Source organism: Notothenia coriiceps, unplaced genomic scaffold, assembly GCF_000735185.1.
Source record: "Notothenia coriiceps isolate Sejong01 unplaced genomic scaffold, NC01 NC01_scaffold00036400, whole genome shotgun sequence".
Classification (NCBI taxonomy): domain Eukaryota; kingdom Metazoa; phylum Chordata; class Actinopteri; order Perciformes; family Nototheniidae; genus Notothenia; species Notothenia coriiceps.
Genome location: NW_011369101.1, coordinates 841171 through 864112, shown reverse-complemented (window position 1 = coordinate 864112; position 22942 = coordinate 841171). Strand labels below are relative to the sequence as shown.

Sequence of the window (22942 nt, the reverse complement as noted above, 5' to 3'; positions counted from 1 at the left end):
TTTGTTTTACTTGCTTGTAAGCGCTTTGAGCACCAGGAAAAGCGCTTTATAAATGTAATGTATTATTATTATTATTATTATTGATATGATCATTATAGTTATAAAAAAATAAGAGAATAAAGTAAACAGGTATAAAATACTGTATGACAGTAAAACAAAGTTGTTATTAATAAAGAAGAATACAGTTTGAGAGGGGAGTGATTTGTAAAATATCCATAAAGAAAAATAAAATCTGCTTACAGTTCTGTTTCATATGGATGTTGAGAGATGTATCCATAGATCTCTTCATGTTGCTCTCAAAGTGCACCAGATTGATGCTTTTAACTTCAATATTTAAAAACAAATCTTCCCGGGGAGCATGCCCCCCGGACCCCCCTAGAGGGTGTGAGGTACCCCCCCCACTTAAATCATGTCCACATGGATATGAAACTAAATACATTTGCACCCATATTGTGTCCATATCTTTCTGTTGTGGTGGTCATGCCACACCGTGCACATGCATGCATGCGCAAGTCATGGTGAGATATCTGGATTAAGAGGTTGCTTTTTCTTTGCACGGCATGAAAGAAAGGCCAAATGAATGGGCTGTGATTTTAGTTTTTTTAAGCAGAGGTCAATAATTTGTACGGCCCTCGGAGGATGTTGAAAAAATTGAAATGGCCCTCGAGAGGAAAAAGGTTCCCCACCCCTGACTTAGTGGCTTAAAATAAATGACTGTGGGCAAAAATAGGCAAAAAGGAGCATTAATTAATAATAAATAATGTAATTATTCTTTATTATTATATTAAATCACATTATATTATTATTGTTACGTTTTGGCTTTGTAGGAAAGGAAAACTAAAACCCAAACCCATACAAGTGGACCAACTGTATGCAAAAAGTGAAAGCAATTAGAACTATACCTTTTAAACCGGGTTGTAAACGTACACGCACAAAAAACATCATGGATGCCAGTGATGTTTCAATCTGCAGTGTATGTTTTACTTTCCAAATATTTATCCGCAAGAGTAAGACGTTTTTCCATTTTCTCACTTATTTGTTGAAGTCATTTATATTGCAAACAAAGGAGGAAATCTGGACCAGAGAACGTTCGGACTGGATAGTAAATTACATTACACACATGTGAGCAGAAGTTTTTTATTGAAAGGCATCAGTGACCCTACACATTCAGACATGGAGGTGGTGTGTAATATAACAGCTGAATATCTTTGGTTATGAATCTCTTCAAAGGGTTTTTGCAGGTGGTTTTGACTGATGGTCCTCTCTGTTGGTTACAGGGTTTACATGGAGGGCTGGAACCAGTTCTTCATCTCCTCAAACTTGTCCTTCAGCGTGGAGCGCAGGTCTTCAGCGGTGGTCTCGATGCGGTCCTTCATGTCCTCGGTGGTGTCGTGGAACAGGTCACCCAGGGTGCTGATCTTTGCCTGGACGTTGTCCCGCACCTGAACGAAGAAAGGGTCGAAACGCTCCTTCATGCCCTCCATGTTGTTGGAGGTGCTGGAGTGAAGATTCCCAAATAATTCTTCAACAGTTCTGAGAAAAAGGACAAAACTATTTTAAACACGAGACTCAAAAGTTCAGATTTATCTCATTGATTGAATCCCATTGAAACAGCATGTTGTAAAATAAATGTTATTATATCTTAATAAAGTGCAGGGTTGAAGAAGTAATTAGGTCCCTTAGTTCAACTGCAACATATATATATATATAACATATATATTTGAACATATGTTATATGTTCAATTTCACAGAAAAATCTAAATTAATGCTAAATAAACTATACTTTAGTTTATTTAGTTTATCACTAATGCATAATTATACACTAATTATGCATTAATGTATAATCAAAAACACTTTTAAGACAAATACAACTGAAAATGGTTTAAATGTTTATATAAACATCATGTTCTGTCGAGTTATGTATGTACAATATATTAAATATATAAAATCAATATAATATATAATAATTGTTTTGTTAGAAAAAGCACGTTCTTTTAGTCTTAGATAAAAGCTAGCTCAAGTTGTTTATTTGATCACATTTACATCAATTAAAAAAGCAGTCATTGGCTATTCAAATAAGAAGTCTCAGGTTACCAACAAACATGCCAAATACATTTGCATAAGTTAAAGTAAAATAAGGTAAAAAGGAAACATTTTGCAAATAAACAAACTGAAATAAACAGATTTGTAGTGAATGCGTATCATTGTACGTATAAATCTAGTTGTATGGGGTGTGTAAACAGTTGGAAAACAAGTAGCCCCTCCCTCACCTCTTGATGCTCTCTGTGTCCTTGTTGAGGCGTTTCTTCAACTTGCGGCTGTAGGCGGAGACCCGGACCCTCACGTCGTCGGCGTTCTGCTCCATCATGGTCGTCAGCTCCAGTCTGTACTTTTCCATCTGCTCCCGGGCCTCCAGCAGCTGCCCGTCCAGCTTGCCGAAGGTACTCTGCAGATCTCTGCCCAGGGTCCCCGCCGCCTCCTGGGTGTATGGGCCCAGCTTGGTCTTCAGGTCCTCTCTGTACTGGGTCAGCTCCGACATGCTGTCGTAGATCAAGGTGCTGAGGGGTGGAGGGGGGAGAGGAGGTTAGGGATGGGGTCAAGAATGAGGTGAGAGCAATTAAAGGCCTACTTCAAGATGAAAACATAACGTAAACAGCTTTCTTCTAATGCTTGTGTGAATATTTTATTCTATATTAATTGAAATTATTGGACACACACACACACACACACACACACACACACACACACACACACACACACACACACACACAAACACACTGAGTAACGTGTGTTGCGTAACCATCAGATTTGTAAAAACAACATTGTGTTTTGCTCTATCACCAGTCAGACAGACTCCAATCAATCTGACAAGAACAAAAGACCCAGAAAACATCAGGGTTTGTTCTATTCACTGTTAGCAAGCACAAATTAGATCATTTACTTGAGCAAAAGTAGCAATACCATCAACTTAAAATGTTGCATTCCAATGAATGCAAACAAATGGAAGTATCAACATTAAAATCAACTGAGATTTTAAAGTACTTACAAAGTGAGTATTATTGCTGATGCATGTTATAAGCAGCGTTTAAATGTTGTAGCAGCCATTTCAACTCCTACATTGTTCACTAACGGGTTGGAGTGGATCATATTTTACAAGTGATGACAGAATTCACATGGAAAATGTTAATTTGAGAACTGACTAAAGCAGTCACACAAATACTGTAGTGGAGTGAAAAAATGTAACACGCAGGAAATAGAAACACTTTAAAAAAGTATATTTCAGTTGAATTCAAACCCATTACACATAGCTGCAGTTTAATGTTACATAGGCAGGTAAAGAGTTAAACCATTAGTGTACACTTGTATTAAGCGATAAATTCAACATTGGGATATTATTAAATAGTATTAGCGATACTGCTATTGTTTCTCTTAATGTGAACCAGCTTGCTTGTAGTTGCAGATGTATCCAGCTAGACGAGGATGAGTGAATAGAATTCACTTTATTGGACTAAATGTAAAAAAATTCTTTGAACGAATGGTGAACTATGATCTGTCTGTAGACAATGACAGTTCTGTCAAAGCAGGTATGAGCATTTATAGCACATGAGGTATTTATCAGGCAACCAAATGTCCCTGGCAGGTCTAAGGTGCAAATAAATAGATGTATTACTCTGATAACTCTTCTTAAATTCAGCAGTGTGACGTGAAAGGACTCACTCCAGTTCCCGATTGATCTGGGAGCTCTTGATGTCCTTCACCATTCTGTCGGCCTTTGAGTTCAGGTCGGTGAAATAATCGTTAAACTTCTCGACCGTGGCTTCCCAGGAGTTCATCATCTCATCCTGAGGAACACTTCTGGCATAGCAGCCTGTTAAAAAAAAAAAAAGTATACAACAAAGGCATAGCAGCCTGCGTTACACAGAGACAAAGAAGATTACATATTCACTTCTTATTATTTTAGAGGGGAAACAAAACATGATGGAAGATGTTTGGCATTGGATTTCGGATAAATCACCTTTTTTGAATCAATGATTGCAAAATGTACGAGTCATTTGATTTCAGGTTATATTTTCAAATCTGTGAGACCACACCACATTTTGTTAAATAAATATTGGGACTCATATTTGATCTTTTTTTTTTGAAACCACTAAAGAACAGACAGAAGTAAAAAGAGAATGTGAAACTTGTTTGAAATATAAAAGCTCCTTCTGGCTTTATTATCTCAGACTTATTGTGGTCTGTACAGTAGACCGTGATTTCAAAATGAAAGCTCAAAAGTGTAACAAAATGATGGACAATTCAATCTGTTTTTACTTTATTTGTCTTTCTTCTTATCTTCTCTCCTTACTCATTTGATTGTCTTCTTCTTCCTTTTTGTAGTTTTTATGTGTGTCTAAAAATACATTTGAACTCACCTGAGAGGACCGCCAGCCCAAGGAATACTGCAAACACCCTCATGATGACACCTGGAACATCACATGATAAATACTTTAAAACTATTTCAACACTAACACACACAAACGTTTTTAGTTCATTTCAGTAGATTAGTTATAAAAAGCTAAAATGTTCACCTGTTGAATATACATTTTAGGATGTTTTACTCAAGTAACTCAAAGTTTTTACACATAAATAAACTCAAATGTTCAAACTAAATGATTTGAAACAGTTCAAACAAATCAAAATTCTGAATTAACCCATACAAGACCAGCCTGCTGTTAGAGACGTGTGAGAGCTCACCTCAGTGATGTGATCTGTGACGTCTGTGACACTGATGAGCCTCCCTCTCTATTTATACACTGCATGTGACTGACTGCGATCCAATAAATGTGAGCAAGATTGCTGAGCTGCGTCCGAAGTTCCCAGCTCCAACTGTGCTGTTGTCATCTTTTATTGCTGTGTGTGTGTTATTTCGGCTCCACGTCACAGGTAAAAAATGAGGAGCACCCCAAAAATCTGAGCAGAGATTGAGTGGGATCAGTTTTAGATCAGTGCAGTTTTTTTACTTACAATAAAATAAAAAATATGTATATGCGTTATGTATTACATGCGTTATTTAACAATATTTCTGGTGAATATTCGTGTGTATGAGGCTCACTGGCAGTGGATGTAGGGTAGGGGTGTCAAACTCAATTTCATCGCGGGCCACATTCGCATAAAGGTTGCACTCAAAGGGCCGGTTGTAACTATATAAATATATAATATATATATAAAATAATGTATTATATTACATTATTGCCTCTGAATTGGATTATTATGGGATAGGATAATAACTTAGTAATTAATTACGTCTGAAAGCAGAAGTCCAGGGCAAACAACTGCAAGTCTCTTCAGCGCGCATGTCACAAAACGAGATGCATTGTGGGACATGTCGTTTATGGGCAACGTGCTTCTGTAAAGTTGAATGTAACCGTATAATAAACGTATTATATTCTTTGCAAGCTCTTGCGGGGCAACATAAAATGAAATCGCGGGCCGGATTTGGCCCCCGGGCCTTGAGTTTGAGACCCCTGATGTACGGGATTACTTTTGTCGTTGTTATTGTTTGTTTGTGTTTTCCGTTATTTTTGCCTTTGTACATATAACCAGTACAAACCATTGTTTCATTTGTATATGCATACATTTAGCTTTCCATTTCTAAATGACAAGTCCTGGTTATGCATTGTAGAAACGTAATAAAAAGATTTTTGATCTGAAAATCACTGCACCATGAGAGAAATCAAAAATAAACAGAATTCACTTTACTTAAGGGTCAAAGGTCGTTCTTATATCATTGTCCAGCAGAAGTGGTTCATAGTCTGCTTTAACAACCGCTGCCTGCATTTACACAACTTTTATAAGATGGGAAACCTTGCATTAATCTACCTTTGATACAGATGACGCCCATGAATACAACTATTTATTGGCCATTAGAGTGGAAATGTACCTTTGGCCTGAGTGTTGATGATAATATGAACAGGCATGAGGCCTTACATACATTTAAGACTTTTGGAAATTGTGGGCTACATATGAGTATAAATATGTAGGCTACTATAGTGCAGTTCCCGTTCGGGATGTGCTGTGTTGTGACTTCTTGGGTTTCAAAGTTTACTGTCGCAACATTAAAATAAATAGAGCAAAATATTCCATGAGAATGATATGGCCTCAGAAAATTCAAACCCTATTGAATGTGTGTTCACAGGTTTGATGAATGAAAGTCAAAGTTCAGACGGGCTGACAACATAGATCACATTTACAGAGAGCTCAGTGACCAGACAAACAAATGGGCCTGTTCTAAAGGGTTATTCAGTTAAACCCGATGAGAGGGGATACAGCTGTGCAGATCATTAACAGACGTCGTTTAAGAGTGACGTTTGAGTGAACGAGGACGTCCCATACCTGAGGACTCCTCTGTCCTCGCGTCTCCTCCTCGTGTCTCTCGCTCGCAAGGAAGGGACGCGAGTGAGGGAAAGGAGGAGATTAAATATTCAATTGAGACGAGCCTCTTGTGTTGCTTGATGCACTCCTTGTTTTGAAAATGTTCTCTCTATATCTGTATTTGTCTGATAATTTGCTGGCCAAAAAGCTGCGATGACAACACAGTGGTAAATACTGAGATGTAAGAGCTCAAGTAGAGGAGAGATGTAGATAAAAATCTGAGTCCTTAAAGTTTGCATTTTAGCAGTTAGCTATACTGGTCACACTACTAGACCAAATAAAGCTGAATTTGTGTATTGATTTGAGCAAGTGTGTGTGTTTCACTGCTTATGAGTTACACTTTTAATTGATAAGAGAGAAATTACATGTCTTACCTTGAAAGTTACATGAAATGTTTATAAGATTATCTTTGATTCATAAATGTCATTCCTGAGGAATGGCCCCTTTGAGGAATCATTCCTAAAATCCCTGTGTTCCCTACAGAGGGAGTTTTTCAACCCTGGCTGAAACGCCTCCATTGAACTCCCTGTTTACTTCTGTAACTGAGGTTACCTACTGTAACCCCAGCTTCTATGAGTAAATGGCGTAGCCCTCTAAGGCTATCGCTATTGGGTAATCCCCCTGCGCCCCTGCGCAGCACTGAAACACTTGTAGTCCACGCCCACCCGCAAGGTGGGCCCCTCCCTCGGGCCTCCTTCCGGTATAAATAGGAAGGAGACCCGGCAATCTGCTCCCATACAAAATAACTTTTCTTCAGCTATTCGTAGAGCCAGTGGGGCCCAGCGCTTAGAGGGCTACGCCATTTACTCATAGAAACTGGGGTTACAGTAGGTAACCTCAGTTCTATTTCGTATATGGCTTCGCCCTCTAAGGCTATCACTATTGGGTTAAGGGCGAAGCATGATGTAGTCTGCGCCCCACTGGGTCCGCCCGGCACTAGAAGCACAGACACACCTGCTCAATAACACCCCATGCCTGTTGTGCCATGCGTCATGGCGCATCACTGTCCCTGGAACATAGCAAAACATGCCTATCTTCCCGACGGGGTGAAGGCTGGGAACAATACATACCGGCCGCTGTGAGAAAGTATAGACGAAGGTCCCACCTTGCCCAGCGATCATAGAGGGGGAACAGCAGCTCTCTGCGTGTCAGACAGGTAGGAGAGCGCCCAGCTGGATCCCTGACGTCACTCACTCTGACCAGGCACTCCGTACAAAGTGTGTCAGAGGAAAAAGGAACATCCCTCTATAAGAGGGAAAAAGGGCCGCTCTCCGCGTGCCGAGAGGCAGGAGAGAGGCGCACAGCTGGCTCCCTGACGTCCCTCACTCCGACAGGACACCCAGTACAGGGTGTGTCAGAGAGGAATGGGAGACATCCCTCAAATAAAAATGAATAAACGAACAGGGGGAAGACCAAGATGCAGCAGTGCAAATGTCTTCCACTCCACATTCCTCCGTGCAAAGCCGTGGAGGAGGAAATTCCTCTGGTGGAGTGCGCATTGATGTTCTCCGGGGGCTCCACCCCAGAGGAGACATGCCTGTGACACAGCTTCACACAGCCAGTGTGACAGCCGTTGTGCAGACAGAGGTTGCCCGATCGAGCGCTCTCTATAGTGCACAAACAGGCGCTGAGAATGGCGCAAGGCAGCCGTGCGCGCCACATAGCAGGACAGCGCGCGCACAGGACAGAGGAGATGAGACTTGGCTTCTTCCTCCGACCTGTGAGGAGGGGGAAAGAAGCCATCCAAGGTGATCACTCTCGACTCTAAAAGAGCTTGTGATGACCTTAGGCATGAAGCCGGGTTAGGCCGTAACAGCAGTCCCTGGGCCTGGAGTCCGGAGGCGAACCGTCCACCGACTAGGGTGGAAAGGTCCCGCGCTGACAGGATGTCGTCATCCAACAAACAACCAAACCGGAAGCGAGGAGGATAAAGGAGAGAATCCTGTCTCAGCGCGGGGAGCTTTCCCCCCCCTAGGGATGGAACGCGTTCCAGCACCATCGTTCAATATCGGGCCCCAGGGGAACTGCCCTGGTACGGCTAACCCAGCCTTTATGCCCAAAGGTCATCACAAGCACTTTTAGGGTCACAAGAGTTGATCACCCCTGGATGGGGTTTTTTCCGCCTCCCCTAGATCCGTAGGAAGATGCAAGTCTCTTCCCTAGCTTATTTGTTATTTGCGAGTTCACTTCTGAGCGAGCTAGCCAGTGAGTTGGCAGTGTCCATTGGTCGGTTCACTTGTGGGTGGGACCCCAGGCAGTGAGTCAGCAGTTTGTCCCATCTGTTGCTTCTTACAGTGTATGTGTGACGTGTGTGTGTGTGTTTGTCCCTCTGCCCTTAGGCAGATCCCCCAATCAATGATTTGGAGTCATGACAGAGGACTCTTTGACAGAACGCACACACATTATTCCTATACAGCCCATCATACAAATGTCACCTGTTTTTCTTTATGAAAGCCATACTTGTAAATATCCAAACGCCATCGTCCCATGACGGCCACAGAATCAGTCAACCAACAGAAGTTAACTGTTCCCATGCCCTAAGGTCTTCCCTGACCTTCTTCTCAGCTAAAAGTCAGCTATCTGGAATGAATACCTTTAAAAAATGAGAACAAAGGACTATGGTCTCGTTTAACTGTGTGACTCAATTCTCAAGGCCTGCAGGATGTGCATCATTAACGAACAAGAATTTAACTGCATTATATCTAAGGAAAATGTCTCTGGGAACTACCCTGTTAATTGCAAGGACTATTGATAATTAACAGAGAGACCCTAGGGGCCTCTTCTTGGTATATGCTAGGCAGAAGTCACTCAATGCAGAAATCACAAGTTTAACACACATTCTATATAAGGTGACATTAAAATGAATATACCAGAAATACACCTTATTGAACTTTCCTGCCATAACACGTTACTTTAATCCTTCAAATAATTCAAATAATACTTCAGCGGACCCAGTGGGGCGCAGACTACATCATGCTTCGCCCTTAACCCAATAGCGATAGCCTTAGAGGGCGAAGCCATATACGAAATAGAACTGTAGTTACCTACTGTAACTCCAGATTCTATGAGTAAATGGCGTAGCCCTCTAAGTGCTGGGCCCCACTGGCTCTACGAATAGCTGAAGAAAAGTTATTGTGTATGGGAGCAGATTGTCGGGCCTCCTTCCTATTTATACCGGAAGGGAGGCCGAGGGTGGGGCCCACCTTGCGGGTGGGCGTGGACTACAAGTGTTTCAGTGCTGCGCGGGTGCGCAGGAGGATTACCCAATAGCGATAGCCTTAGAGGGCGAAGCCATATACGAAATAGAACATCTATTCGATTCTATTCTATTCTATTGGCTAGTGCTGCAAACACATTGTACTTGATAGGCTAAGGGGCGGGACATCTCCAGCGGCTGATCAAAACAGAGCTGGCCAGCTAACCAATCAGAGCAGACTGGGCTCTGGTTTCAGACAGAGGGTGAAAAGAGGTGCTGCAGCACAGGCAGTATGAGAAAAATAAAGAGCTTTTTGAACATTAAAGCATGGAGACATGTCCCAGTATAGTTTTGAATTGATGAAGAAAATTGAGAACACAATATTTATTGTTATTTTACAGATGAAAGCTTATAGTTGCAAAAAGTAACATTATAGCATTTTTCTTCAATAAAAACATAGAAAATTAGGTATTGCACTTTTTTTTCTGTCCCATAAAACCAACACTGATTTAACACTGATGATCAGGTAGAAGAGAACATTTCAAAACTGAGAATAGAGAACTGAGAGGTTGGATCAGCTCCGGCAATGCACAGCATACTTGAAGATAAATCTGTTCTACCAAGTTATAGCCTCATACGAGCTAATGCTAGCCAAATGATCCCAAGTTATAGCCTCATACCAGCTAATGCTAGCCAAATGATCCCAAGTTATAGCCTCATACGATGGCGAGTTAAAATTCATTTGAATATTGGGAAGCATCCTCAGTTGTGTTAATGGTAGGAATCGTTAGATGGTCCGTAGTAAAAATCCTTTTAGGGATGTGACCATGGTCCATCATGCTTTGCTGTTGCTTGAGTACCGCGTGGAAATTATGTTTTTTCAGGATATTTGAGAGAAATAAAAACATAAATAATGGTATAGATAAAAGTCAATTTACTGGGTCATCTTAGTGAAGGACTTCCACAGAGCCTCCAGCTGCTTCTTCAGGTTCTGGATGTCGGTGTCCAGCTGGGCTCTCAGCTCATCTCCGTATGGGGCCAGTTTCTGCTGGATCTCCTGGGTTTTCTGGGTCAGCTGGCTCTTGAAGCTCTGGGACAGGGGGACCATGCTCCTCTGGAACTCCTCCAGGCTCTGCTCCATCTTCTCCTTGATCTCCTCGGTGTAGGGCACCATCTGGGCCTGCAGCTGGGCGACGCTCTTGTCCAGATGGGTCCTCAGCTCCTGGCTCTTCTGCACCAGGACGGCCTTCAGGGCCTCGGAGTCCATGGAGTCAGCGTAGGGGACGGCGTCCTTCTTCAGCTCCTCCACCTGCTTCTGGAGGTCAGCGACCAGCTTCTGGGCGTAGGGCTGCAGGCTGGCGCTAACGGCGGTCAGATCTTTCTCCAGACGAGCCTTCAGCTGCTCAGCCTCCTGGGTAAACTTAGACATGAGATCCTTGGTGAGAGGGGCCACCTGAGTGCGCAGAGCGTCGGTGAGCTTGTTGACGGCATCGGTGCTCTCAGAGATCAGGGTGCTGCAGGGACACAGGAATAAGTCATGAGAAACTCTGGTTCCTACTTTAGATATTAACCAGGAATAAGGCACAACATTATAGGAGGAAGACCTTTTGGATTTCTAGCAAGAATAAAGTTGAAAAGTTGGTAATAAAGTTGTGCTTTAGTTGAGGCATGTAGTTTAAGTTTTTCTCAAAAGTTTGGTAAAAATGCTAATCTAAATTTCTACTTGATTCTCGAAATGCTTATGTCTGGTATGTATACAAAGTGCTTGATTTACTCCTGACATTGCCTTAATTCTCCTGTTGGAAACTCTTGTTTTAAATGTAGACGCCAGCTCAGTGGCCAGGCTACAAATCCATCCAGCGGCTCTTTGCTCCATGTCCCCCCTCTATCCCTTTTTCCAATATATTATCTATAATAGAAGGCAAAAAGCTAATAAATAAATATGGAATAAATATTACCTTAAAAAAAGGCAGTTGTTCTTAAATAACTAACTAAGGATGGTCCTTAACTTAGATTATTGCATATTTGTTTGAAGGTATTTCATGTTGTATGGATAAATATTCAAGTCATCTTCAAGGGTTATTTTCCTTATAGGCGTTAGTTAGTGGGTCTTTTATTCTGAGACTTACTTCACTTCACTTCCCAGCTCGGACTGTCTGATCTGCTTCAGGGAATCCTCAGCAGTCATGGTGGCCTTGGCGACGTAGTCCCAGAATGCATCTTTCACCATTTCCACCTGGGGCTTGGGCTGGTTCTGCCACACAATGTTGGCATGGCAACCTGGTGGAAGAACATAAGATCCAAACATATTATTATTTCAATTTCAATGAATAACCGTTTTTCTTTAGCTAACATTTTTTTTATCTTGCTCACCTGTGAAAACAGCGAGGGCGAGCACAACGAGGACCTTCATGACTGCAGCTGAAAAGAAACATGCAACATTAGCTCTCAGTGCTTATTTTCCATATCGTAATGTGATATTCCTGGTTGGGGTGTCTCACCTGTGGCTGAGCTGTGATGGATGCAGAGTGTGTTGTGCACAGCTCCTGGATCAGTATATATAGCAGCAGAGTCCCAGAGAGGAGCAGGAGGAGTAAAGTCCAGCACTCAGTGCCCTGCTGTCCCTGCTGCTTCCACATCATAGTGACACCACCACTGTGTGATGAAACCTCCTGTCCTCATTATCTAGCAGACACAATCCACAGCTAGGTTTGTGTTTTTTTGAGCATTCATTATTTTTCTTTTTATCAGTTTTGTGTTGTTTTGTATTTATTTTTTGGGTATTATTTGTATTTATTTTATTATAATTATTATTATATGTAACAAAAATATTAAATATTCTATAACACCAAAAATATATAGAAATAACATAATAACAGTTAAGGAGAAAATAAAAAAGAAATCAAATCAAAAAGTGTTATCCAATTAAATGTATACAAATCATTTAATTAGCTTACATAAAACCTTGACCGCACTTTTAGGATAATAGCAGCAGTTATTATAACATATACTTTCAAACTTTCAAACTCGCAATTAATACTTCCTCAATAAAACGACGTTCAATAAAGATTGTTAATTTATTTATATTTAAAGAGTCCACACAAGAACCTTAAAAAAAAATAAAAATGTTTAGTTAGTCATTGATGTATCATCACTATGTGACACTTTCATGGTAAAACATTCAAAATTGTACATGAAAATGAATAAAACTAAAATAACACAGGTGTCTAAAACAGAAGTAGTCGTAAACCCTCTTTTACTTGGATTTTATTTACTTTTTATTCTTACTCTTTACTCTTATTAAACATGTTTTAGTTTGGTTAATATTGCAAGTATTGTATTATTAATTCACTTGGTACGAGAGGTGAGCTATTTCATCTATATATCCTATCGTTGTTCAATTATGAACAATTGTATATTCCCTAATAATGTTCAAAACAGGAATGAAGGAATAAAGATTTTAATAAACTGTGAATGTGTATGCATTTAATGTTGTCCTTGTATTATGTAAATGGAAAGAAAGATGTGCTAAAATAAATCAATATAATCATTTGTTTAGATTTTGTGGCCTAGCTCTGAGAAAAGCTTTATTTTATGATCTTTAAAATGACAAAAAGGCCTACATAAGAAATAATTTAGCTTTGTTGTTGGAGACAGAAGCCAAACATTTGAGAGTTGAATTAAAAATAAATCTTGATAAACAAAAAAATTTCTTCGTTTAAATTAAATAATGACAGTTTACCAAAATCAGTAGGATGCATTCTCTGGAGACAATTAATGTCTTCGTAAAGTTTCAATGATGGCCAGGTGTTGCCACCATTAAAGAGCAAAAAAGCCAAACTAATAGTATATTATATGAGATAAAAGCTTATATAATGACATTATGTTATCGTAGTGAGTAGAAAATGACTCATATTGATTGGTTTCGGTCGCTCCTATGCAACGTGTGAACAGTGAGGAGTAAGAAATGTCAGCAGATAAGATAATATTATTTAACAGTGTGGTGCCAATACTGTTGATGACTTCATTATAACTTAGAGCACAGAGCACACAACACATTGACCCAGCCAAATCCTCTCAGTTTAGAGACAATGCGTTAGCGTCAGACGTTTATCGGTCAGTGAGGTTTGAGCAGGACTTTGATCGGGATTATCTGTACTGAGGAATGTTACGTTTCCTTATGCAGCAATTCCCTCCTGAGAATCTGATAACACAGAGTACTTTAAGGTGAACTACTGATAAACATATTTTCATATGACCCATGCAAATTCTAAGAAGGCCTGGCAATATCTTAGATGACACGCTTGTCTCCAAAAAACAAAATGTTTACGGATAATGATATGTTAAATATATAGTAGATATATTCAGAAGTGTAAACAGCTGTAAAACAGTAATTACAAGCACTTCAAAGGTCAAGTGACACTATTACTTATACTTCTAAACTAGAGTTTTACCGTAGGCTGCATTCAACTATGTGTAATGTTAGAGGTTTAAACTCACAGTGTCCAACTCATAAGAATCATCATTCGAATCAAATTGTTTCAAACAAAGGAGATGGGTATTGAGTGTCAGCTGGCTGGGGAAAGGAATAGTGTTTATTTGAGGTGATTCAGGAAATGAATGGGAAATGATACAATGTAGGGACATTATTTGGGATTTTCTTGAGTCTTAAGTCCAAGTGAAGTCCCAAGTCCTAGTAATAGAGTTCAAGTTGAGTTGTAATTATTTTTTAATTTTGTCACGTCCAGTCTTAAGTCATCCTAATTGTTACCAGTACACACCTCTGCTAGCTGTTAAAGATAGCAGAACAATTAGCATTTTCCCCAGGTAGTCGAGACCCAAAATGGAGCCGAAAGAGATACAATATTGAACTCAAATTCACCAGAGACTCTAGACTCGTGTGACGATAATGTTCCTCCGTATCTGCTTTATAAATAAGCACACACTTTAGCTAAACATCATGATGGTATAATGTGTTAATAGATCAGCTCCTTGCACTGCCCCGAAGATGCCAATATCAAATGATCTGAGGTTTAAATGAAATCTTCCTTACAGTGTCTTTCTATCTTAGGTGTTTTTGAAGCGTGTCATATTGATTCAGCCTCATAACAATTTCATACAGATGACTGAGAATATGTTTCACAGAATGAATAATATGTGACGTGGAGTGGCAGCAGTGACCAGTATCTGTCCAGCAGGGCAACCAGTGAAGGACTTTACCCTCCAGTAGAGCTATAAAAGAGCTGACTGGAGGTCTGCACAACATCATCACACTCAGGCTGAAGAAGAGACAAGCTGCCTCTGCAAGGTAATGCTTTCAATCATCATTTAAACACTTTATTACTAAATAAATGTCAGATTTTCACTAATTTAAAAATGTCTTTATCCAACAGATTCAAATTCAATCATGAGGGTACTTGTGGTTCTCGCACTTTTCTCCGGTGAGTACATTTTTCTTTGAAATAAATATTAACATCTGGTTGAGTAAATATTAGGGTTCCACTGAATTCTGATGTTTTCTCCACAGTTTGCAATGCCAACGTGCTGATGCAGGTGCCTCCTAAAACCGATCTGGATCTGGTGAAGGATGCTTTCTGGGACTACGTGGCCAAAGCCACGCTCACTGCTGAGGACTCTGTGAAGCAGATCAGACAGTCTGAGCTGGGGCAGGAAGTGAGGTGAGACTGAGAACTAACTAGCTTTACATTTTGTACTTATTTTTTTAATTTGCATTTTAAGAAATGTTTGTATTACAAGGCCTTAATTACAACATAAACACTTAAAAACATAACATAACTACACAACAATCCACATATCCGAAAAAGGGAGAAAAAAAAGAAAGAAAAGAAAATGGATAATTACTTATAAGGTATAGCTAACACATATCAGATACAATATCAACATCCAACCAGCTGGTCATTATAAATGTTTTGTGTTCTATTATTTACCCATTTCCCCATCTTTTATCAAAGATACGAATTTGGTTTCTTATTCTAATGTTTTTCACACATTTCATTTATTAGATTCTTCCATTGTGAGTTTATTAAGTTAACATCTATTAACAAAATCCTTGTGATTTGTTTAATAATTGCAATTCTTATTAGGAGAAATAAGTAGGAATCTTTTTATTTGATTTCATCTGGTGTTTTTCCCAGGCAATAAACTAGGTTGCATTGTTTATTGACCTAGCCAAAGCATTTGACACTGTAGATCGCCACATTCTGTCTAATGTTGTGTTCGTGTCTCGTTTCGGTCATAACGCCATTTGCTGGTTTCAAAGTTATCTAACCGACCGTACTCGATGCGTCAGGTTGGGTAGTACTGTCTCTAACCCTGTCACCTTGGAGAAGGGAGTCCACAGGGCTCTATTTTGGGGCCCTTGCTCTTTATATTATATGCAAACAATATTTGTAATCAGATGCAATATTCTACCTATCATATGTATGCTGATGACACTATTGTATACTCATGTGCTCCTTCTCTGGATATGGCCTTTTCCAATTTAAAATCTGATTGTATCATGCTCGCTGCAGCATGCACTTCTTGACTCCAAACTGCTATTGAACAGTAAGAAAACCAAAGCAATGCTTTTTGCTCCCAAGTCAGCGTCCTCTTGCCCCTCCATTGACACCCTTGATGGCGTCTCCGTTGAGTTTGTCGATACGTACAAATATCTGGGCTTTTGGTTGGACAGAAATCTAAACTTTAAACACCATATTGAAGTTCTTACTAAGAAATTGAAATTCACTCTTGGCTTCCTTTACAGACTTAAATGTAGTTTTTCAACTTCTTCCCGTAAAAGGTTGTTCTCTGGCTTATTCCTGTCCCAGCTGGACTACGGTGATACAATTGATAGATTTGCCTGTCCCACTGTTTTGGCCTAACTTGACCCACTCTACCATGCTGCACTGAGTTATATATAAAATGCACCCTATAGGATTGTGGATAAAATAAAACATGAGAGGGTCTCTATTTCGTACTACTCTTATTTGTAGGTAATTTTACGACTGGACCGGTTCTTCCGACGTTGCAATGTGTAATTAATGTGTATTTTGGTCTGTACTATTTTATGTCTCGTTGTGTTATTCATTTGTTTTTCTGCCTTAGCGTCAGTGATGTAACACGTTGTGAACCTGTTCATTCCATTGATGACATAACCGACGTTCCTCGTCGACCACAATCTCCCGGAGTCTGTTGGAAAGGTAAATTTGTGTCCGGAATATCCCTGGTTGCGCGATCAAAAGTCAAAAGTCGGAGTCAGGTTTTGCGCGTCTTGGATCTCGGCTATAGGTCCGTGACCCTAGCGCCGAAGATTCTCGAGCCCGTATCCGTGTATATATATCGTTCAGCCTTCGAATAAATTTTACCGAAATATTGTCAATTATTTTTGGTTACGACGTAGGATCGCCGTATCATTCCACTTCCTGGCGTAGTCAATCCCGAATATGTCAAAACATNTTTGACAGAGAGCACCAGAAAGCCAGAACGCCGCTCCGGCACTTGAGAAACAGCCACGCAAAAACTGCGGCATGTGTACGGCTCCTTATGGGTACTGCAATTTCTCAAGTGCCGGAGCGGCGTTCTGGCTTTCTGGTGCTCTCTGTCAAAACTGCACCCCTGTCAGACACGTTAGGCTCGTGTTGTGTTCAAGGACCCTAATCTTGGCAAGGAAAAACAGGCACTCGCTTTTTTTTTTTTTTTACGGTCTATATTTCTTCAATTTTTTTCTTTTTTGAATGTATTTATAAATTACCTCGAGGGCCGTACCAAATGGTCTCGCGGGCCGTATACGGCCCGGAGGCCGGAGGTTCCCCACCCCTGCACTAAGTGAATGTCTTTATGATAGTTCTATGCTAAGAGACGCATTTGTCACTAGTTTACTGTGAAAGATGATGCTTCATTCTATAGCTGTTCATAGTGGTGTTTCTTTTATAAAGGAAACTGCTATAGTGATTTTATTGATCACTTGGCTGCACATTCAGATAAGTACATGAACCCTTTTGAGAGAACTTACTGCTCACTGTTCATTTAGCTGCTGCTTACTATCAGCAAATGTTCTGTCTTGTATCTAACCCCAGGACAACAGTGTGTTCATTCTGAATCCTTCCACCACTGTTAAAAAAAGTTAATTTTGTTGTATTGACTTTTGCACATCCTTCTTTGAGTTTAAAACGGATATAATGTTAAATAATGCTAATAAGATATTAATTTAAAATGCGCATACAACTTTCCTTTTCTATTTCTTGTTGAGAGCACTAGCCTGCGAGACTGCACGTGAAGCTAAGGCACGGTGAAACCAGCCTTCCACATCTACGTCATTACTACATCCAATCACGTTTCTTTCAACTCTTCTCTGAGCCAATCACAGACGCTCTTTTAGATCATCGTGTTAGGTTGTCGCTGCTCAGTGTTGTCATTTCCAAACATGTCCATCACGTTCTAAGTAGAGGATTTTATATTTATCCTGAGAGTTTATTCTCTGTCACAATGAGTAACGTTTGCAGAGAAATCGTCACTCTTCAGTTGGGACATTATTCAAACTTTGTCGGGACTCACTGGTGGAATTTACAGGTAAGCAGCTAGCGCTAAGCTAACGTTAGCATGGCATGTGTTGACAAACTTGGAGAGATAGCTCATGTTAGCAGCAGCGTGAATGTGCTGTCTTTGTTCAATAAACACACCGAGGACATGCAGGGGAAACAACTAGCTTATACACAGGCTACATGGTGCTAGAGTGTGAAGTCAGCAGTTTATTTCTGATCAGATAGTCATATTTTAGACGGAAATTGGGGATATTCCTAAGTGAGATATGTATATTAATCACTTCAAATTTAAAATAAATCAACTGGTTTGAATTAAAAAAAGAAATATGTTCTGTGTATGGTGAGATGGTTTTGCTACATCCTCAGTCATCTTTAAGGACCCTCCTGCGTCCAGCTGCAGATGATGTCATGTATACATTACAACTATACATATACATTCGAGATACTTGTATTGTTTGTGATAAGCTGAACTATTTTCCTTTATGGCCAAATGAAGTGATCCTACTTTTGTAGTTGTATACAATCTTTAAAGAGCCTCTTGGATCAGCTGGAAAATGCATCGTCACAAAGCTGAAGACAGGGTTTTTTTTTTTGATGATACATTATTTTGGATAAAAACACCCAAAAGCATATACAAAAGTTTAAATGAGCAAAACCGAATGAGTAACAACTACAGCAGCAAAAACCGTAATGCAGCATCAATATCAATCCAACATAATGTATAATAATAAAACCCTGAGAGAAAGCCCTTTTACTGCACATTGCATTTGTTTTACTTTTGCTAATGATACTCCATTAGTTTTCCTTCAGTTAGGTTTTTTAGATGGATGACTTTAAGTGTGGTATTAGAACTTTTCATTTTTAAAGTTAAGGGTCTGAATGCTTTGCAAAAACCGAGTAAGTTCAAGCCCACATAAATGATTTACTCTAAATGACAATCGTTGTAGTAAAAAAAACCTAAAGCATTACATTGCAAACACAGAACTATATATCTTCCGTCCAAAACTTGAGTGAAATCTGTTCAAATGGGGCTAATCCCCTTGTGTCTGTTTGCAGGATGCCTCTTTGTCCTACGATTCAGACACGTCCCTGGGTGAGATCCAGAGTGATGTCCTCTTTCGAGAGGGACAGACTCTGGGGGGACACGTCACACACACACCTCGCCTCATCGCCATGGATCTCAAAGGTAACTTCCTCTGATCCTGTTGTTTCATAATCAAAACAAATGAGACTTGCTTCACTAGTTTAACTATGGGTAAAACATTGATATGTCTTACATGGATACAGGTTGCTATAGTAACCTGGTTTTGTATGCTGCTGGCTAAGCTGATGTCACACATTTCTATAACAGGAAGTCTCCGGACTCTACGGCAGGAGGGAAGTCTGTATGACGCCAGCGAAGAGGCCTCCGCTGTCACATGGTAGATGAAAGTGTCTCTGTGTGCATTACTTCCTGTGTGTTTACAGATTTTAAGGGCACAACAAACTGTGTTGTATTTATAGTAGGACTGAAACTAACACTTGTTTTCATTATCTGTAAATCTCCCAAGAAGTCTAGATTATTCAGATCATTGTTTGGTCTATAGCATGTTATAAACTAGTAAGGTATCCATCGGAGTATCTCACACCACAAGTCTCAGGACAGGTGATTTCTAATCATGTCAGCAGCGCTAATTGAAAGGTACAGTGTATTCCTGGTGGATTTTGGCACCTTAACAGGAGGCGTGTGGTGCAGTGGGTTGTGCGTAGGTGTTGGGATCAGGGGGTCACAGGTTCAAACCCCACTGCAGTCAGCATGTCGTTGTGTCCCTGAGACACTTCACCCCAAATTGCTCCTGTGGGGATTGTCCACAGTATTGAGTATGTAAGTAACAAGTAACATGTAATGTAATGTTAACTCATTATTTTCTTGATACCTTAGTTTTAATGTAATGAAATACTGTACAACAATCATCAAAGTGCTCACTTACTGTTAAATATTTGAGTTAAAGGTCAAACCTCTATTGATGGATGTATCAGATCTGCCTACTGTCCCTTTCTTTCCCTAACTGATATTGAAGCAAAATGTTAGACAGTTCTTGGTCTTTTTGATTTCAAACTGTGCTCCATCTGGCAGGGAGGGAAGCCTCACGATGCACGAAGAAACTCCAGCTGAGAAGAACCCTTTTCTAGAAGATCTGGACAGGCTGGATGTGAGTATTTGTGAAGAAAATCAAACTAACAAGCAGCTTAATGATGCAGAGTATTTTCATTTCACTGTCATCTTGAGATAGTGATGCCAAGCCATTTGTAATAATGCGCTTTTATAGCAATCACAAAGCAAACAGAAGATCAACACTAGCACAACTTTAGTGCTAACGTAGGTTTCCAAAAGGCCACATGATGTCATCATTATTATCATCAAAGGTTTCTTGTGTACAAGGGTGTCCATCTACCTTTTTCACCTTTTTGTCTTTAATCATTTTCCCTATTAAGACACAAAAGTAAAGAGCAACAAAGAGTCGTACAACATAACACAACTTGAAATGAACTGGATACAGTTCATACAAATACATGCTCAAAGTACCGATAATGAATAAAGGAAAAAAAGAATGATGACATTTTTCCAGTACAGATAATTATGAAATGACTGTATGTATAGAAAAAATACTACTAAACATATATAAATTAAGGAAAATAAATAAATAGAACAAATAGTCTCTTAATTAATGTTACTTCCCCGCTGTTACATTTTTATTGCTTATTTTACATGAAAGGCATCAAAAGCTCCTAGATAGAATGAATGGCCTGCCTCCTTTTAAGACTGTATGTTATTTTCTTCTTCCTTCACTAGCCTAAGCTCGTCTCATTTAACATGAGAGAACGGCTTCTCCGTGTCTTCCTACCTTTGCTATTTGAATAGCCAGGAAGGTATTTAGCGGTAGATAGCACCTGATCATGGCAGGTTACTGGTAGAGAGGGACACATATCAACCACAGCCAGAATGTACTAGCCTGATGGAATCTGATATGCTTTCTACTGCAGAGCATTCCCACTTTTCGATTGTACTTGATGTAGTCATTTTGATTTAGATTGGTCTGGATTGAGTAATAGTGCTGCAGAAACGTTAAGTGTTTTATCCTGACGGTTTGTTTTTCTCTCCAGAGAGGGCAGACCCTTGCTGAAGATGACCTTCACCCCCAACCTCGGCGCTCAGGTAAGAAAATCTTAAAGGAACTTTAAAATTCAGCATGAAATAAGATTTTGCATGAAACTCAGCAGCGAGCCCTGTGAACCCCCCCTCCCCCAGCTGCTGCAGTGAGCCTGGATGTGAACAGCCAGCTGGCGCGGCTCCAGAAGGCCTACCGGCTGGAGGGCAGCGTGAGGGTGTGGTCCGACTTCCTGAGGCTGCACCTGCACCCCCGCAGCATCTCCGTTATCCACCAGTTCAACCACGACGGGTAGAGTGCAACGTCAGACTTAAAACAGGAAGCACAGCATTGGGATTTAACTTCGTGATCGTTTTCACAATACAGACTGATTCATTTCGAATTGTATACTGTTTTCGTCTTTATAATATAATCATATTTTCATATTCGTCCAATTTAAGATGGCAATACTTGTTTAAAGTAATCCAAATCAATTTGATACCTCATATTATAAGCACTTTACCGCTTTACAGTGACACACAGAATATATAGACTATGCAAGGATTATGTACAGTATACTTGTGATGACTGACAGTGGTGGCATTTACTCCAATACTGTACTCAATTACAATATTGAGGTACTTGTACTTTACTTGACACTTTACATTTCCTGCTATTTAACACTTCTAACTCACTGCAATTCAGATGGAAATATTTTTACTTTTTAGTCTATTAAAGTAGGCTTACACTGATGATGCTAACACTTTGTATTTATACTTAAGTAACACAACAAAACAGAACTTAATTTGTAACAGACTATTTTACACGTTTACTTCTGAGTACTTACATCAGCATAGTTAGAGTCCTGGATTTCATCAAAATGACAAGAAGCACAGGCTCAAGGGAAGACAGAATTATGTAGGATATATTAAGGAGAACCTTTTAGCACATATTTAGAGTTAAGTATAGTGAATAAATAGTATATCACAGCACAAGGTGCTGGACGTAAAAGGCAAATCAGTGAGCCCAGACTTATACATCATAGCCAGATGAAGCACAGTCATATAATTGATAGCAAGTTAACATTGTTTAAGACATAAGAACAAATAATGTATTCAATTTTTATAAAAAATAAATGCAAATTCTACTCTTATAAAATGTAATTATCTAGTATCCTATGTTTTATATATTTAGTTTGAATAGTAAATTAGTCTATTACAGTGTATCCTAAATTATTATTACTTTATATTGAGTATTCTATAGAAACTCTATTTGTATTTGTTATATTTTAAACGTATGTGCAATTCCTGGTAAACATGAGGCAGTTGAAAACATATTAGGTATTAAGTATATCTAATCTAAGAATAATTTCATATTGCTTTTACACTGACAGTGCAGTACCTCCTGCTGTCCAGTAGATGTCAGGCTTTACTCAGATTTGGCCTGTAAGGCATTGTTGCTCTTCCTGTGTGTGTGTGTGTGTGTGTGTGTGTGTGTGTGTGTGTGTGTGTGTGTGTGTGTGTGTGTGTGTGTGTGTGTGTGTGTGTGTGTGTGTGTGTGTGTGTGTGTGTGTGTGTGTGTGTGTGTGTGTGTGTGTGTGTGTGTGTGTGTGTGTGTGTGTGTTTGAGAGAGAGAGAGAGAGAGAGAGAGAGAGAGAGAGT

The 22942-nt window shown here is 39.8% G+C and overlaps 5 protein-coding genes across 5 annotated transcripts in view; 3 read left to right on the top strand and 2 right to left on the bottom strand.

The window, feature by feature from the left end:
* Window positions 1-22942, top strand: part of LOC104963762 (forkhead box protein P1-like) — a 924791-nt gene that overhangs the window by 195927 nt on the left and 705922 nt on the right. The window lies entirely within an intron of this gene.
* The window catches only part of LOC104963749 (mitochondrial import receptor subunit TOM40 homolog), a 666013-nt gene that overhangs the window by 6716 nt on the left and 636355 nt on the right, over window positions 1-22942 (top strand). The window lies entirely within an intron of this gene.
* On the bottom strand, window positions 1141-4462 carry LOC104963736 (apolipoprotein Eb-like). Its single transcript, XM_010792379.1, has 4 exons — window positions 4416-4462; window positions 3718-3868; window positions 2271-2558; window positions 1141-1533 (listed from the first exon to the last, which is right to left on the bottom strand). Exons 1-4 carry the CDS (start codon window positions 4456-4458, stop codon window positions 1281-1283), a joined length of 735 nt encoding a protein of 244 aa, XP_010790681.1. The 5' UTR covers window positions 4459-4462; the 3' UTR covers window positions 1141-1280.
* Window positions 10370-12023, bottom strand: LOC104963737 (apolipoprotein A-IV-like). The gene is made up of 3 exons (XM_010792380.1): window positions 11984-12023; window positions 11740-11890; window positions 10370-11124 (listed from the first exon to the last, which is right to left on the bottom strand). Exons 1-3 carry the CDS (start codon window positions 12021-12023, stop codon window positions 10545-10547), a joined length of 771 nt encoding a protein of 256 aa, XP_010790682.1. The 3' UTR covers window positions 10370-10544.
* On the top strand, window positions 17997-22417 carry LOC104963738 (protein misato homolog 1-like). Its single transcript, XM_010792381.1, has 6 exons — window positions 17997-18181; window positions 19210-19339; window positions 19505-19574; window positions 20270-20345; window positions 21298-21349; window positions 21443-22417. Exons 1-6 carry the CDS (start codon window positions 18098-18100, stop codon window positions 21595-21597), a joined length of 567 nt encoding a protein of 188 aa, XP_010790683.1. The 5' UTR covers window positions 17997-18097; the 3' UTR covers window positions 21598-22417.

Bases quoted from the DNA above. Each gene is read 5' to 3' on its own strand.
- LOC104963738 (XM_010792381.1), top strand. From the start codon at position 18,098: ATGAGTAACGTTTGCAGAGAAATCGTCACTCTTCAGTTGGGACATTAT. The intron at 19,575-20,269 runs GTAGATGAAAGT...TCCATCTGGCAG, and splicing joins GAGGCCTCCGCTGTCACATG to GGAGGGAAGCCTCACGATGC. The intron at 20,346-21,297 runs GTGAGTATTTGT...TTTTCTCTCCAG, and splicing joins AAGATCTGGACAGGCTGGAT to AGAGGGCAGACCCTTGCTGA.
- LOC104963736 (XM_010792379.1), bottom strand. From the start codon at position 4,458: ATGAGGGTGTTTGCAGTATTCCTTGGGCTGGCGGTCCTCTCAG. The intron at 3,869-4,415 runs GTGAGTTCAAAT...TTTTTTTAACAG, and splicing joins TGGGCTGGCGGTCCTCTCAG to GCTGCTATGCCAGAAGTGTT. The intron at 1,534-2,270 runs GTGAGGGAGGGG...CCTTTTTCTCAG, and splicing joins GACACAGAGAGCATCAAGAG to AACTGTTGAAGAATTATTTG.
- LOC104963737 (XM_010792380.1), bottom strand. From the start codon at position 12,023: ATGAAGGTCCTCGTTGTGCTCGCCCTCGCTGTTTTCACAG. The intron at 11,891-11,983 runs GTGAGCAAGATA...TTCTTCCACCAG, and splicing joins CGCCCTCGCTGTTTTCACAG to GTTGCCATGCCAACATTGTG. The intron at 11,125-11,739 runs GTAAGTCTCAGA...GTGTCCCTGCAG, and splicing joins GAGCTGGGAAGTGAAGTGAA to CACCCTGATCTCTGAGAGCA.